The 17,677-nt window shown below is 39.1% G+C and overlaps 1 protein-coding gene across 3 annotated transcripts; it reads right to left on the bottom strand.

Annotated features, from left to right (window-relative positions):
- Positions 1 to 1,632: 1,632 nt before the first annotated feature.
- On the bottom strand, positions 1,633 to 16,329 carry LOC115435078 (uncharacterized). Of its 3 annotated transcripts, none has more exons than XM_030157266.1 (11): positions 16,124 to 16,329; positions 11,515 to 11,580; positions 11,320 to 11,340; positions 10,898 to 11,179; positions 9,088 to 9,208; positions 8,779 to 8,954; positions 8,384 to 8,526; positions 7,751 to 7,898; positions 7,356 to 7,537; positions 7,166 to 7,258; positions 1,633 to 5,902 (listed from the first exon to the last, which is right to left on the bottom strand). In XM_030157266.1, the coding sequence occupies exons 2-11, from the start codon at positions 11,558 to 11,560 to the stop codon at positions 5,195 to 5,197; spliced, it is 1,920 nt and encodes a 639-aa protein (XP_030013126.1). In that variant the 5' UTR covers positions 11,561 to 11,580; positions 16,124 to 16,329; the 3' UTR covers positions 1,633 to 5,194. The 3 variants fall into 3 exon arrangements, with proteins under 3 accessions (XP_030013126.1, XP_030013127.1, XP_030013128.1); XM_030157267.1 differs by having other exon boundaries at positions 11,515 to 11,576; XM_030157268.1 differs by lacking the exon at positions 16,124 to 16,329 and adding an exon at positions 15,782 to 15,942.
- Between the last annotated feature and the right edge of the window lie 1,348 nt (positions 16,330 to 17,677).

Here is a 17,677-nt window from a genome sequence, read left to right as displayed (position 1 = left end):
GGTCTTGTTTTCACAGATATTACAGAAGTGACCTTTGACCCTGAGACAGCCCATCCTATTCTGTCTCTGTCACAGTCTAACACTTCAGTATGGTTTGAAGAGGGCAAGGACACAAAGGATTGCCAAGCTAATCCTCGAAGGTTCCACTATTATTACTGTTTGCTGGGTGGCCAAGGCTTTACTACAGGGCGACACTACTGGGAAGTGGATGTGAGTCGTAAGACAGCGTGGAGGTTGGGTGTAGCACGAGCAGATGTCACCAGAGGGGAGATGGTTGCTACGGGTACATCCAGCGGCCTCTGGACAATGTCTCTGAAGGGCGGCTCCATCTTTGCCTGCACTGACCCAAAGCCCACAAAGATCTGTGTGTCTGCCCAACTTGTGCGGATTGGTGTATTTTTAGACTGTGACAAAGAGGAAGTGTCCTTCTACAATGCTGTCACCATGGAACCAATATATACTTTCAGCATGGGAGTGGTCCTTGTTCCTCTGTTCCCCTTCTTTAACCCATGTGACACAGATGATGGGAAGAACTTAGCACCAATTCAGATCTTTAGCCCCTCACTATGACAAGGAACAGTTTTCACACCATTAAAGCTTCAATTGGCCGTTTTTTTCCAACATGAAGCTAGTCATCTACTTTCCTTCTTGCCTTTTGTCAGATAAGTCTGTCCTTGATATGTACAGCAATTTTGCGTTTTATGCATAGTCAGAATTTAGTCTGATATGTGAGGATTTTTGAGTTACTTAGAGAATCTGACATAGGAATGTAGGGTAGTTGAAGGATGGAGTAAGGGAGATTATAAGTTAACTTTCATCCTGCTCCTTTCCGAATGGTTTACTTTCTTTTTATGTAATTAATTTGTTGTTTGATTTTATTGCAATATTTGAAATAAACAAATAAATAACATCAAAAAATCCAAACTGTGGCAGGAGACTCAGCCAATCACAGGTCTTTTCCACAGAAGAGGAGATATATTTGTTCACTTTAATGACCAATCACTTTCAAGACTTTTATGTCTTTACTATGTAGACTCAACTAGACTGGTTTGTCAGAAAAGCAACATGGCAGCTCCCCTACCTGTGATATTTTGTCTCAAATTTTCTGTAGTAACATGAAACAACATCATCCCTTCAGTCTGTATCTTTACATTATATGTGTATTTTTTCCTCATTTCGGCCTACTGTAGCTTTAAAACAAAAGCCATAATAATGCAGTTTTAAAGTTAATGTTTTACCAATTTCAAACACAGAACACACATGTTTTCGAGACTGTGCAAAATAAATTTAATGATTCACATAATTCCTGGACTACACTAATATTTGTAAAAGTGCATTTTAAACATGACATTGGGAAGGTTGTGATTTACAGCTGCTACCTTGAGCCTGGTTATAAATATCACTTTTGTGTATGCTGTGGTATACGACACATCCTAGTGAGGTGGTGAAAGCCCAAAACAAAGCACTAGGATTAGCACGACCCAGGGCCCAAAGGGATGAGAAAATGACACGTGAGACTCAGAACAAATGATGGCTGACACCCAGTGAGAGGACTGACTGAGATGGAATAGACAGCTCTGGGAAGAAAATGTCCTTCTCTGAGGCCAGTGACAGTGACAACAGGACAGCAAATGTCATAATCTTTTGTTTATTCTTAGTATTCCTATAGACATGAAATAAAGAGAAAAAACAATTTCTTTACAAAACATCTGCATTAAGTGTTGTGCAAAAAGAGAGTACAGAGAAAAGATGTGGAACATCACACCACACCCAGGCCAGAAGTAAACAGAGAGGATCAGGGCAGAGACAATGCACACTGTGTAAGGAGTGCCACGTTTAATAACAGTAGTGGTTTCAATTAGTGGGTTATCAGAGGTGTGAAAGCATAATCTCTCTGGCACCAAGATGTAACAACTCCAGCACCACTTCAGTCACTCTCCTTTGTCCTTTGAGATGCTGGTAATATGTAAACCAAAGGCTCTTCCTGTTCACTAAAACATCATCTGCCTCTCTCTTATCACTACTTACTCTGAGTGGGTTAACTTTACAATCACTGACTGCGTAGTGGAGGTTAATGAAAATGCTGTTTTAGCAGTCCCTAATCAATTGCTTATCATAAGGCAACCCTTGAGGTTACCTTGACAAAGCTTTGTCGATCGTCTACTGCTATGAGGAATTCAAAATGTGCCTTTGACTTGTTTAGCAAAATGGAAAACACCCTCACTCACAACCACAGCACACTCACCATACTGTAGTCATCATCTGAAAAGTCCAGCTTTCACCACCACATCATTTTCATACATGTCACGTATCTCCATCAAATTACTCATCTTAGGCCAGTAAATGCCATCGCTTTGTTCATTCAGGTGTGCAAACTGCATCCAGGATCAGTGAATACCATACTTAATAAGAAAAAAGGTGCCATTAAGGGGTGTCAGCTACTGACAGAATACAGGCTCACTATCTAATATATGTTTGAGGCACTAAAACAAAGACAATAATAATTCAAATATCTCAGAGTTACAATATCCTTTACAATTTCAGTGGTTTGAACACATTCACACTCATGACTTGAACACAGCACTTGTTTTCTTCACACTGCAAGATGATTTAAGCAGGCACATGGATACCTTACTCACAACAAATGGAGATGCACACTAACGGTACAATAGTCTCATTCTGTACAAACTGCCAATGCATAGATTTAGCACAAACACACAGTTGGTCAAACAACAGTCACACTCATATGTGCATCTTAGGCGTACACATTAATCACACAAATTCCCAACACATGATAATGGCAACATCTAAACACCACTCGTCTGGTGACGGACACAGACACAACTTGAGGACAATAAGAGCTTGTTTTTCAGGACTTGGTGGGGGCATGCGGCGTTTTAAGTGAAGTACATTTTAATACAACATGTAAATACTGTAAGAGTTATGCTGTGAGTATCATCAGGTTGGAATAATAAGGATAGCAGATAATTGATCTAAAAACACTTCTTGATCATTTTTACAATATGTGGTTCTCAAATTAGTTCAAGAAGTTAGTTAATATTAGTGTACAGTATATTGTATATTATGTGTTTATATTTCATACTTAAGGTTGTGAGAAATTTTAATTAGTCTTCATTTTTATTATTAGATATAGTACAACAACCATTCTATATACTAAAACATTCAGCCTTAAGGGGGTTAAACGGGCATACACATGCAATATTTACAAGGCTGGAGTGGATATGTGTCTATCTGTAATTTTATATATATATATATGTGTGTGTGTGTGTGTGTGTGTGTGTGTGTATGTGTTGTGTGTAAAAAGACTCTTTTTAGTGTTTCGAAACAGGGTTTGTAGATCCTTCACAAATCCAGGCTGTAAATGAGACACAAATTGTTGTTTATCAAGTCAAAGATCACTAATCATATGCCTTTGTTTATGTTTAATACGTGTGATTTGACCATCTGATTCTGTTCACTACACACTGAGGCACATCGATTTATGTTATTATTTTTTTGTAAGTTTTGCTGTATGTTATATTAATTGCTATTAGTATTAAATCTGACATCTAAACCTATCTTGTCATATGGCTTTTTAGGACACTGATCTATCATCTGATATTAATTTACATGTAAGACAGTATTAGTTAAGAAAGCTGTCAAGGCCTGGTGGTTGTCGATTGAATTTTGCTTCCTACTGTTTTTCTACATTTCACTGATCATGTGAATACATTTCATGGCTGTTACTTTGTGCTTCCCTAAAAAAATCTCAAATGCTTTTTGTTGACCTCAGTGCATTAAATGGACTGTGAGTGGTTTACCAGTGGCCAGTTAAAGCATGAGGTAGAGACATGCAGAATGCCACACCTATTATCTGTGTTATAAAAGAACTCAAATCTTACATTTTGTTGAATGAATGTCCGCATATCTTAAAATTGTGGACAAATGATGGATCGTTAATTAAGGCCTCAGAGGATCATGGTGGTGTGATCTAATATGGTCAGCATAAATGCTGAAATTTTTCCACAAATTTTAGAGTACATGTCTGAAGAGACAGGACATAACTGGCCAGAGTCATGTTTAATTATTGTTTATCTATAAGATTGTATGTTTAAATGATGCCCAGCTAAACAAAGCAAGGAAATAAGAAGGCAACGAAGAGGAAAGTCAAGGAGAAATGAGCAGGTCAAGAAGGTCTGAGCTTGAACAGGGGAAATGAAGCAGTTGAGAAAGAAGAGAATATAACCAACAAACAACAAATCAGTCAAACAAAAGTTCTACCTATTTAAATTTACCACACACTCTACAAATACTTTAACTTTGGAAAGCCCAACAAGCAGTAGAAACATAGTGGATCTGTTAAGTTTCTATTGGCACAGGTTTCAGATTTTTTAAGAATAGCAGATTTTCTATAGATCCACTGGGAAATCCATACAGACTTGAGGGACCAGTCTGAGTCTCAATGTCACGACACTGTTAATGTATTACAAGTTTCCATGTGTTTTTAAAGTAAATCAAAACTGTGATGTATTTTAGTATATTGTACATTTCATCATTTTCTGTAAAGAGCCTTTTGTTTCCATGTTCATAATACCCAATCACAAGAATGTCATCACAGGTATTAGTAAATTAGAGATGACATAATGCTTCATAGTACTGGAATGATAACTTCATGCATTTTGCTTGCTTTATCAACATGCTAAAAAACAAAAAGCTGCTACATAGGAAACAATGGTTAGTTCAGGTCAAATAAGGACTTTGCTTAGTTTTAATAAAATCTGTAAACCATTCGGGCATCTCATTATGTAAGAAAATTCCTTTATCTGAAGTTAACATTTTAGTTGTAAACTCTGCAAAGGATGTCATTTGCAGTCTGGCAGTTTAACTGTAAAGTTACCTAATAAAAATGGAGTTGCAAGAGGTATTACAACTAAAATGTTTCACAATCAGGAAGCTGCATTGATATTTTGTTATGTAAAGTGTTTCTGAATCTAAAAGTCTTACATGTTAAGTGGTAGTTATAGACAAGTGTGATACCATTATGTAGGTAATATTGTGTTTAGGCATTAGACAAGTTTAATCAAAGTTCTCGCCCCCACCTCAGTGATTTCTTCATTATTTGGTAGGGGGTGTTCGATTGTCTACAGTGGTGTTAGAGAGGATCTATGGGGCTGCATTTTTGCAGGGAGAGTTTTCAAGTGGTCGTAGTGGTGGAATCAACAGCTACGGTGCCATCTTTGCTGGCATCGATTTCGACATCTAGTCCAGCCCCATTAGATTTCAGCTCCACTTCTGGGGTTTTAGCTGGGGCTACTTTAGGAGTTGAACCTCCAATAACCTCAGCGTGATCCGGGCTTGGTTTGAAATCTGGCCCTGGCTCGGGTGTACCGTTGGTTATTGGTTCTGGTGTGGTTGGTTTTGGTGGCTCAGGTGTGGGAGCCAGGGCACTCTTGCTCTCAGGTGTGGGGGTGGGGGCTTTAGGGGCAGCTGGCTTGGCCTCCGGACTTGGACTTGGTGCAGGCTTTGGATCAGCTGGGCTCAGGCCAGCTTTGGGCTCAGGACTAGGGCTAAGCTTAACATCTGCTGGTTTGGGCACATCTAACTTTACTTCCACAGGTGGATCTGGTGTTTTCTTAGTCTCAGGTACTGGGCTGGCTTTAGTCTCAGCTACTGGAGAGGGCTTAATTTCCATCACTGGTGGAGCGCTTGGCTTGGATGTGGCAGCAGACGGTGGACTTGGCTTGGTCTCAGCAGCAGCAGAGACGCTTACAGCCTCAGAATCAGGGATTTGATCTGCAGCATCAGTGTCAGTGTCCAGTGGGAGGGCAGTGTTAAAGCCGACACCTGAGTCACTGGTCTCTAGGTTACCAACTCCAACCTCTTTAGAGGACACCTCCAGACCCTGAGATCAAACAAAAAGCAAAGTGAAACATTGCAGAAAACCTCTACCAGACTCAGTGTTACAGACACTATAGTCTGGCTTGCCTGAAATACTCTGTAGTAATAAGGGAAAGTATTTCTTTATTATCACAATGTGGCAACAGGGGACAGATTTCATCATTGTCCTTCTTGTCTCTTTCTCTGTTACGCTTCATAAATCACCTTTATTACTTGGAACGAGATCCTACAAGCTCCAACTAGACCAGGGGTCAGCAACCCTGGTCCTAGAGAGCCACTATTCTGCATGTTTTAGATGTTTCCCTCTTCCAGCACACCTGATGGTCATTATCAGGCTTCTGCAGAGCTTGATGATAGGCTTATCATTTGAATCAGGTGTTTTGAAAGGGGGATACATCTAAAACATGCAGGATAGTGGCTCTCTAGGACCAGGGTTGCTGACCTCTGAACTAGACAGTCAAAATGCCAAGTCTTGACAGAAACATTCAATTTAGATGCCATAATTGTAAAACAATATGCTTCCTCATGTTCCACCACAACAACTTTTCCCTAACAGTACTTTCCAAATGCATCGTAGCATCCTGCACTTAGTGCCCCCTAGAAATCAGTCAAAGAACTTAGCAGTATTGGTAAGTAGTATCAGTAAATATTTGGCTTAGGCTAGAGGGAGAGGAGCACGAGGGTCTGGAGACCACAAATGCTAAATTCTACCTTACATGTAATATTGTTTCAAAAGCTACCTAATGCTAGCTTAACATTTGCTAATCAAAATCCTTTGACTGTTTTGTTACTGTCTTCTATTTCCCATAGCTATAGTCAAGCTGTCAGGAATATTATATTTTTGTTCATTAAACATAAGCTCTGAAAGTTGCTCTGGGCAGGAGAATGAGCGTCACACCTGTCAATCGAACGTTAAAAAAGTAGATACGAATGTCTTCTATTAGTCCCAAAATCTTATTATTAAAGGACAATTTTACAGCTGGACCTCCAGATCATTTATTAGAGGGTCCAAATAAACTGAATGAGACCAGAATGATGTAATGTACATCTGTGTGAGCCAATCTAATGGCTGTCAGTGGATGTGTCTGGGCTTTATGTATAGCATAAAACATTTCAATGAAATCTAAATAGTTTGTTTTATGGTTTTGTAATGTACATAACATTAGAAAAGTGCATTTTGCTGATACATACAAATATGTACCATAAGGACCACATGAAAGAACAAAACCTAACTGCTACAAGACACATTAAAGGACAGTTTCCTTACTTTAATGTCCACCTCGGTGCTCTGAGATTTCTCAGTATTGTCAGCCTGGGAGTGCTTGGATTCTTCACTGAGTTTGGTGATGTTTTTGACCACCTGGGCAGGCACACAAAACAACCATGCTGGATTACTGTCAGCACACACCCCATCATCATCATTATCATATTGTCAGGTGTGTGTTTTTCCTGCCAACCTGTCTGAAGGCCTCTCCCTCGTCCTCTTTGCCAGCGTTCTGGGCAATCTTCTCCAGGGCAGCGGACCTCTTGGCCCTCTTCTTCACTTTGATCAGGCAAGACAACAGGCAAACCAGCAGAAGGAAAACCAGCAGGCCCAACAGGGCAATGATGGCCACATACAGTGTCTCTAGCTTGTAGGCTGCATGGAGGCATGATGGGAAAGAAGATTGAAGGACAGGAGTGGGAGAGGAAATAATTCAAGTGACCTTTTATTGAATTCCAGAGTGATTACAACAGAAACAGATTATTTGTTTATTCACATGACAATTCACACAAATTACCTTAGCTCCACAATAATAAACACATTTTTATCATTGGTTTTATGATAATTTTTTCCCCATCCCTTCCTTACGTTGTATTTCCAGGTGGTCGCTGGACACAGGGAACCCCAGTATGTCAACAACTCTGAACACGCCTTTGTCCGCAGGCCTGACCTGATCCAGAAAAACCAAAGAGCCATCTAAAGAGATGCGGTCTTCAAAACCAAACTCCTTTTGGGCCTGGCATGAAAAGACAGACATACACACCACACATCAGTCCTGATCTTGACAATATGCCATCAGTTTATACCATCAAAGAATCAATTAGAAAATTATATTAACATAATCACTAACTCATGTTAAAAAAAATGTTCAAAGTAACAAACACAGCTACAAAGGTAAGTCATATGGCGTTAAATGCCTATTTGTGACATTTATCGGCTATAAAACAGGTCTGCCGTTCAGTACTGGCACTTAGGATGTAGTAAAATGAGTTAACAGTGAACAGGAAACAGTCTTGAAGATAGTGTGTGGCCAAACATAAAAAACAACCTCATAAAGAGGAAAACTGCAAAAATTATACACAAATGTTCATATTGAGTATGTTTCTGCTTTGTATTTGATGAATCAGAAGAGACAATTATATAAATGGTCTCGAGTTATTAATTTATCAAGGACTAAAGTTATTATGGAACAATATAAAATGAATGAGAGGCCACAGTTACATTTGTAAACTCTCCCTTATCCAACAGCAGATGAGGTGTGGGGTCATTCTCTGGGATGTAGTAGAGTTGGACCAGGGAGCTGTTGAGTATCAGGTTGATCTTCAGTCTTTTACCATAAGGCAGGCTCACAAACTTCTGGTGCTCTGAGACAGACACAGGGATACACAATACATACATCACAGTTCTGTTAACAGGCCCATGGATCATCTAAAATGCATTAGCTTGCTCAAGCCCATTAATGTTTGGGTCTTTAAAAAGCCATTATGGTAGACAACAGGAGTGTAATAACTAGAGAGGGGAAAAAAACCTCATTCTTAATGGAAGGTGCTGGTCATTTAAAAACAGGTCAGCCATGAGAGAGGAAAAACATTAACAGTCCTTATTTCTGCTCTCACCTATTACATTGAGACACACTTTGCCTTTGATATCGCCTTTGGCATCCCTGACAGTGTAGCTGCCCTCATCGCTGCCTGTGACAGCGCTGAGGGTGATGTGGCGGTCGCTGACGCTGATACGATCCTGGTAGCCCTCCCTGGCTGTGCCTACGGTGGTCAGCAGCACTAGTGCAGGTCTGTGGGATAAGTTAAAGAGGATAAACTTTGCTTGACCTTCTCAGGTATGTTGAGACACACTGTCTCACTGTATATAAGTCATAGCAGGAAAATGTCAGTACAGATTTTTTTGTAATATTATTGCAACATTACCTGGATGTCAGGTTTGCTTCCACAGCACTGGGTTTATACTCCAGCATGACAGGAGGAGACACCCCCGACAGTGGAATTTGGTAGTTGTCTCCATATTTAATGGTCTGCTCATTTGAGCAATCTAGAAGGCAAAGCAGGATGTTTGTTCTTGAGTAAATAAAAACAAAAATATTAATCGCAATGGCTGGAGCATTTCATGACAGTTTATAGGCAAAGTAATAATAAAACTAGTTTACATGAGAGAAAGGATGCACAGGGGTGAAAGACCACAAAACCAGAGGAAGAGAAATTTGCTCAACAGATGTGGGGAAAAGGGGACAGATTGCAGAAAAGAAGATTCCAAAAATATCACTATAGCTCAAATGGGAGGGTAGGGATAGCAAACCAAATGGAGGGAAAGACAGTGAAGACAAGATAAAGACAGGAAGAGAAGGGAGAAGGGAGTGGGTTGGTGGTTAAAGAGCTGCATAATTACTGCCTGGCAGCTCCAGTATGTTCTCACACTTGAAAAAAAAACACCCAATCACACACACAAACACAAACATGCCCCTCATCACCAGCTCCACACACATTACTGGTCCCATATGGCATATCATACGCATATTTCTATGCAACAGTTGCCTTTATCCATGCTGATTTTGAGCCCACTCCATCCACTGCATACCTGTTTCTGGGCTTAATCCAACCGCATTCAGATTTAGTCGATGCTGCTGTAACTTGTACACTTTCAGGACAAACAGGAGGTGCAACTGCGTGGCCTATTTGACTGCTGACTGCATGATTAAAGAAACAGAGCTGACAGCTCCTACAGTGGCTCTGACTCCAGATCAGACGTAAGAGGATTATCTTCTCATTCTGATTTCATGCATTTATCATATACATTGAGTTACCAGAACTCACAAAGTTTTAGATTGAACTTTATCCATTCATATTTAACAAGAGAACAAATCTCAACAAAACACTAGCTTATTTTTTGCTTTGCACAGTTTCAGTGATGGAGAATTCAGATCCTTTAATTTTAAATTAAAGCAGTGATATCACATGAAAATGAAAAAAAAAAATGCTTCACTAAATGTACAGTACTAGCAGAACAGAGCATTTAAGGCATTTTCAGAGAAAGCAGTGGTTCCTTGGGTTGATATAGTATTACAAAAGACATAATGAGATTATTAATAGTGACGCATCAGTATCAGAGCTGCATCATGTTTCTGTAGAGGTGGACTTAGTTTGGGCTATTTTACATCCAGTTTGTATATATATAGGGACACCAGATTAATCTGAGTGCTCTTCACATGATAAATGAGACATGAATGGAGAAAAAAACACACATCCACAAATCTCTTTCCAGTTTTTCTAGACTATTTTTCTCTACTCACTGATATTTGGTGATATATTCAACATTAACAGCCAAAAAGGTCAGAAAAATGTCTTCTAATCTTTAAAATTGTGTTATTTATTCTAAAATCATATTTTAAAAGCTTATTTCTATCCACATTACAGTTGCAATATTTGATGAAAAAGCACAACTTTAAAGATCTTTTATGTGAAATAGCTTGTTATTTCAATGTCATGAGTGAGTGAATCAAAAACACTACAGTCAGATGTCATATGAATCATTATCTGTAACTTGATTTTTCAATTGAAATTTGTAGCACAATCACCTAAACTTGTTAACACAAGATTGAATTTCTCTATTAAAAATTGTGCTTCCTCAAGCCAAGCAGAGAGCAGATGGGAAACTGAATCTGGGTGTAACATGTCAGCCTACGCAATGAAACATTATCCTTCTTATTATATACTCATGTCCTACCTCGTACTATGAGGTTGATGCTTTTGATGTCTTCTGGATTGTCTGGATTTTTCACCGTGTACACACCCTCGTCTCCCTCACCCACAGCGTCTATGATGAGGTAAGTGAGTTGGTGGTTGAGTTTGGCCCTGCTGCTGACCTCTTTCCCGCCACGCAGCAGGTATATGTCAGGTGACCGCTGAGCAGACCAGTTGTGAAATGTGATGTCCACATTAAGCGACACAAGCATGATGTGGAAATCTTCACCATGGAACAAAGTGACGTTCTCCCTATTGACTGGAGCTACAAGAAGGAAGGAAGGAAGGAAGTATTGACATACATGTACAGTACAAGATGAGAGGAAGATTCTATTTTTTTATTGATGAATAAATAAATAAAGTCAGAATCATATGTGTATACTGTATTGATATGCTGAGTCTTACCCTTCACAGGAGCAGAAAAAGCTGCAAACAAAAATCAAAGAAAACATGAATCATAAAAAACATATTGATCATGGGGTGTTTATTCAATATCTAATGAAAATTAAATTTTTGTACTGTTAAACCTTTAAAAGACAGTTTGACTTAATTTTAAAGGGACCATTTTCACAGATTTTTATTTATTTATTTATTACATACCTGCTGCAAGCAGAAACGTGAATGTGATCACACTGACTGCCCACATCTTGGCTGATTCTTTTCTGTCTAGAATAAAATGAAGATGGTGACAGATGGTGACACATGTTATATATTATCTACATATTGGTGTATGTTTCAGTACAGATTTTTCATTGGCTGATTTTGTGTTTGCCTTTTCCTAGAGTAGTAACCCATAATTGGAAGGGCATCAGCCTGAAGCTATGAGTAAAGAAGAAATGTAGATGAAGGTATGATTTTTGTTAATAAATGGGTGAAAAATCAGATAATTTCTACTTACTTCTACAAACAATTCTATTATTTCAGATTTGGAATAAAGCACAAAATTAAAATTAATAGTAATCTTGTTTTGCTGAACTGAGTTTTAAATGTGAAAAGTCTAGAATCAAGTGGAGAAAGTGGAACACATAAAATTCACAAGGTTTCATGAAGATATCTGAGAAGAATCCAGATTAATTGTGGCTGAAAGAGAATACTGATTGTGTGTTTTTGCAACAACAATAATAAGTTCATTCATGATTTCTCACTGACTTTACTTAACAAAAAGTTACTCAAAATATTAATGGTATGGCAGATCACCTATAGGGAAAACTAGTGACTAGCAGAGTGATTCCACTTAAAGAAACAGATCCACCTATACACTACACTGATGATGTGAACAGCTTTCTTCTGTGCTGAGACATCAGAGGCCGCACATCAAGGGGTCTGAGCAAAAGACACTCTCCTGTGTTTTTCATTCTACAGGCCCAGGAGAGGACCAGGAGGAAACACCTGCAGTGTTCACTCTCACACACTGCAGTATCTAAATAGCATGGAATCAAGGTTATCTATGTACAAAAAATATCCTTAAACTGAATGCATCCACAACAACATAATATTTGTATGAACATGTTAACACTGCTTTGTGAATGAACATATCTCTGAGGCACTTACAACTTTATCTCTTTTGGTTGTGTTCTATTTTGTATATGTACTTTACTTGCTGAGGATTCAATTAGCCTATCTAATCACATGAAAAAAATCTGAAAAAGAAAAAAAAAATCTTCTTGAAGAGACAGTATCTGCAGTGGATCTGGCAGTCTCTGTAATTCAATTTACCTGCCATTTCAGATAAAAAAAAAGCCTATGGTGCAACTTCTGTTCAGAAAGCCTACTTGAGTGTCACTGTGACTTAATGATCCCAAACTCTGATCTATGAGCTGACTCATGAGGCGAACTTGCTCCAAAAATGCAACTGGGCCTTATAGAAACACTACTCTATAAAATGTTGGGATATGTGTAATTCCTGGTTTTACTTGACCTATGATTATCTGCCTGAATTTAAACCGTCTTAAATCTAAAGATAATTTAAATAGCAGTGATTTGAGCAATGACTTGGGTGAGTTTCCAACAAGAAATTTTATGAGTGAGAAGGCCAAGAGGGCAAACAACAAGAGGAGCTCCTAACATTTTCTGAGAGGGGATTATATTTTAAGGATGCAAACTTCTGCCTGTTACACTGTGGTTTATTTGAGGCAACACATCAAGAGATTTGTGCAAAAGAGATTTTGCTGCAGTTTTCATTTACAAAGCTCAAGAGGGAACTGGGAGGGAACACCTGCAGTGCTCACAGTCACACTTTGCAGCAGCTAATAAACATGCAGTAAAGATTCAAGTGTCTTATTGTAACATGGCAGACGTAGTAGCGCCTTCCATTCCTAGAACAAGAAATAAAACACCAAGCCATCTATGCTTCGAGGTAATCTCTGAGACATGTCTGTTTGTCTGCCATGAGTCTGTGTTGTTTTTATTATACAGGGTATGTAACATAAATAAAGCAGTGATACCATTGTCCCTCACAGTTAAACAAGGATAATTAACATTTCACATTGTCAATTTGACAAAGTGTTTCAGACAGCCCTATACTGCCTGCCACATCCTCGCACCACAGTCCAGGCAAAGAGCCTAAAAGCCCACTGATTTTATTGTATTTGAAACAAAATATGGGAGCTGCATCACACAGTGCAGTGTCTCTTTGCCGACAAACCCTTCATGTCCTTTGCTCTAGACATCCATCTAAAATTACACTGTAATTTTATTATTGCGATCTTCTTTCAGGAACTTTTTCCTACTTAGGACTGAACTATCTTTTGAGGCCACCGCATTGTATGCTAACTTTTCAACTTTACAACATGAAAAATACACAAAAAATGACTATTGAGACTCCTAGCTGGCAGCATTTAATTACTAAAATACAGCAGCGTTCGGCTGTGAGGAAAGAAGGTGAATAAACTGCGTCCATCTGTTTGTCACAGCAGTAGGCCTCTTGGAGTAACTACAGCCAATCTGATGTTTCTAAGAAGGATCTATGACGCAAATAATCCAAAATCTTCCCCATTTCAGTGTCATTTTTATGCATTTTAAGATGATAGAACAACTCCATAACATGCACCTCACAGAACAGAAACATGCAAGACCATGAAAAAATGCTAAATCACATATAAGCTTAGTCACACAGTTTCCTTTGGGCTATAAAACATGAGCAGCCGGACATAGACAAATTTGCCATCTGCTGCTGTCCTTCTTTAACTCTCTCTCCCTTCACTGCACTCCTTCTACCTCACTGGATTCAGTGGTCTTTTTTCCCTTGTTGCTGTTATTTTTCTGTAATCATTCTCACATCTTGAAGTGTTTCTTCTTCCTTTTATTACACCCTTGTTCATGTCTACTTTTCCTCTCTGTACTGTTGCCTTTTTTTTTTTTTTTTTTTTTTTTTTTTTTTTTTTTTTACTTTATCCATATCTGTGTCTGACAGCTACAGATTATCTCTCACTTTCTCTCCACCATTTTTCATCTTCTCTGTATGATTCCTCTCATCCTCAGTCCTCAACTCTATCTCTGGGCATCTCTCTCATTTCCCTTTTTTCTTTCCTTTTGTCCCTCTCTGTATCTCGCTCTCTTTTTATCATGTCTCTTTCATCCTCTCCTCCTCCTTATCTTATATAATTCAAGCTAGTGCATCCCACTCTGGAATCAAAGCCTGTGTCTGTGTTCTTTCTAACTCTGAACTCCCCGTTTACTGGAAGGACAGACAAGTCTTTGTCCAGTGCTTTAAAGAGGCGGAAATGCCTTCAGTGGCTGCAGATGTGGGGAGTCAACAAAGCTTCGTCTGTGCCTTTACCGTCATCATTTCTCTTGCATTTTCACTTTCCCTTTTTCTTTAGTGCTGAGGTGAAATGAAATTACATGAGGTGAAGATGAAAAGGCATTTTGGAAGGGAAATGTGTGCTGAGACATACATAACAGATGCACACACACATGGTTGCACATATTGTACCCTTTTCTCACAGCACTAAACATGTATAAATCATGATGCATCTAAAAAAAAAAAAAAATTGAGTGCTGCACCAAGAGGCACACATGTGAAAGTGTTTACTTTAGGGGTACAGACTTAAAACAAACAAGAAAAAAACACCACTGGGCTTTTCACCCTGATTTCCATCACTAGAAATTATCATGTGCTTCACATCATCACAGCAGACAAGGATGCAAGGGAAAACTCAACCAACCAGAAAATCTTGTCTAGACAGGAGCAAACACAAAATGGTAAATGTTTCTCCCAGTGATAACAAGAATCATTTTATTTCCTTTTTTTTTTTTAAAATCAATTCCAATTTCCCTCCAATGCTGGCTGCAATGAGCTAAAGGGCAAGACAGGTTTCCACCATATTGCTTGCACCTGTCAGATTCATTAAAATCAATGAGCATGAGGGAGGAGTTGGGGAGCGGGGGGTTTGGTGTTCCAGTATATGTGCCATGTATTGAAACACCAACTCAAGAGGGTGAGGTGAACACAGAAAAATGTATAATTTGGTCATGGTAAAGATGAGATAATCATGCAGACTGGAGCTGGATGAGGTGGTAACAGATGCAGCTCAGGATACTGCAGGTGGAGGCAACACAGTCGGAGAGCAGGAGGAGAGAGCACCCTCTAAGATAATGGACCTTATTAAGCTATTAACAGTGCAGAAGGAAGGGGATCACAAAACTTGGATACAGATGACGGAAAATGAAGCAGAAATTTAAATTCCCTATAGGCAAATAATACCAGTTACATAAAACATAGTTTTTTCAGGTTGTATTAATAAGACCTTTGAAAGAGCCAAATCATGTGGCATTTCTACATTTTTTACATCCCCATCTTCACTTCCATTATTCCTCCCTATAATTCTATAGGCTATGTCTGTTTCCATTAAACATGTTAACTCACACTGTGGCGTGGTCGTTGCAGGTGAAAAAATCACTTCAATTGTAGAAAAAATAAGCCTAAAATATCCAGTGAGGTAATTCCATGTCTTGACAGCTCAGACAGTAAACCAGGAGAGATAGAATATATTACACACCTTCTAATAACAGTCGGATGTGTTGTTAATAATAAACCTCATAACTCCTCTCTGTTCTGTCACCTCCGGGGCCAGGATAGCCGATAAGCGCATCAAACCAAAAAACTGCAGAATTTAACCCGTCGTGCACCAGTCACATTTAGGACATGCATCCGCACATGGATGTGAGGGTAGGGGATAAAAATACCGGTGCTCAGCTGCTCACCTACCTTTAACCGGCCGCTTGGAGCTGCGGAGATGCAGGGATGCTCTCCGAGGTGGAAATGCGTGTGAACAGTGCGTGTTTCTCCTCTGTCGTCGTCGTCTCCCTCCCTTTCAACCTCTCCCCCCTCAAGAGCAGCACTTCACGACTCGGGCTCAACATTTGGAAGATGTTCAGAATATGTCGGGCTCTGCTCACTCTCGGAACCACTCGACTCATATCGGGAAACACCGGCCACTCTTAGCCCCCCCTCCAAAAAAAAACCAAAAAAAAAAAAAAAAAAAACCACACACACCTACGGTCATCTGACAGCAAGGTGGGGAGAGGAGGGGTCTGAGGTTCATTTATTAGGAGATGTTAGACAGGCATCCAATCCAACTGAGGATGCTGAGACAGCAGAGAGATGGATGGAACCCAGTAGAGCCCAGAAATGACTCACAAAGGTGATTTATTATGTGTTCAGATGAAAGGGGTGTATCTAAACCACAAAGAGGCTTTAATGCAATATGATTATCTATCAACACAAGGCAGACACTGGCTACTACATGGACTTACAAAGACCAGTCCATTAAATGAGTCAGACTGAAGGAAGGAAAGGAATACATCAAATTTGCTGTAATTAAAGAACACTGTTTTAACAGCAAAGTTTGTTCTTCATTAATTTTTCTATCAAAAAGCAGATCTGGTTGTCAAATACCAAAAATACAGCCAGTTCCCCAGAATCCATCAGGACCACCCAAATGCCCTGGGCTGACTTTGATGAAGGCTGCAAACTAAAACATCTAAGTCTAGCTTATTACACTAAATAAGTGCTGTTGGATTTTTTTTTGATGCGCAATAAGTTTTCGTCGTTCATGCATTCATTCATTTTCTGACCTGCTTAACCCTTGTGAGAGTCATGGGGGTGCTGGAACTTATCCAAGCTACCCCTGAATGAAGGCAGGGTCACCAGTTCGTAACAGCCCAGACATACACAAACACTCTCATATTCACACCTACAGCTATATTTAGATTGACTATTTAACCTATCACAGTGCATGTCTCTGGATGGTGGGAAGAAGCTGAAGTACCTAGAGCACAGGTGTCAAACGTGCGGCCCGGGGGCCAAATCTGGCCCGCCAAAGGTTCCATTCCGGCCCGCAGGATGAAACTGCAAAAATTAACCTGAACAGTCAAGCTTGTCAAAATCATTTTATTTCAGGTTCCACATACAGACCAATGTGAGCTACAGTAAAAATAACAACACAATAACCCATAAATAATGACAACAAATTTTCTTTGTGAAAAATTATGTGGAAAAAATTTAAGTGAAAAAAATAACATTACACTATGAAAATACTTACATTTACAAAACTATTCTTTCAAAGTAAAATGCAAATAAATACATAAATAAAAACAAAGATGAACAACCCAAAATGTGCAATTTTAACAATATTCTGCCTGTTACTAAATGTTTTGTGCATTTATGGATCCACTGTGATCTGTAGTTGTGTTAATAAGAGATGTAATATTGTAGAAATTGTTCAAATTTTAGTTCCAAACTCCAAAATTTTAACAACAT

The sequence above is a fragment of the Sphaeramia orbicularis genome, chromosome 16, assembly GCF_902148855.1.
Source record: "Sphaeramia orbicularis chromosome 16, fSphaOr1.1, whole genome shotgun sequence".
Lineage (NCBI taxonomy): Eukaryota > Metazoa > Chordata > Actinopteri > Kurtiformes > Apogonidae > Sphaeramia > Sphaeramia orbicularis.
Note: the sequence above shows the minus strand (reverse complement) of the source record. Positions and strands in the feature narration are given on the sequence as shown.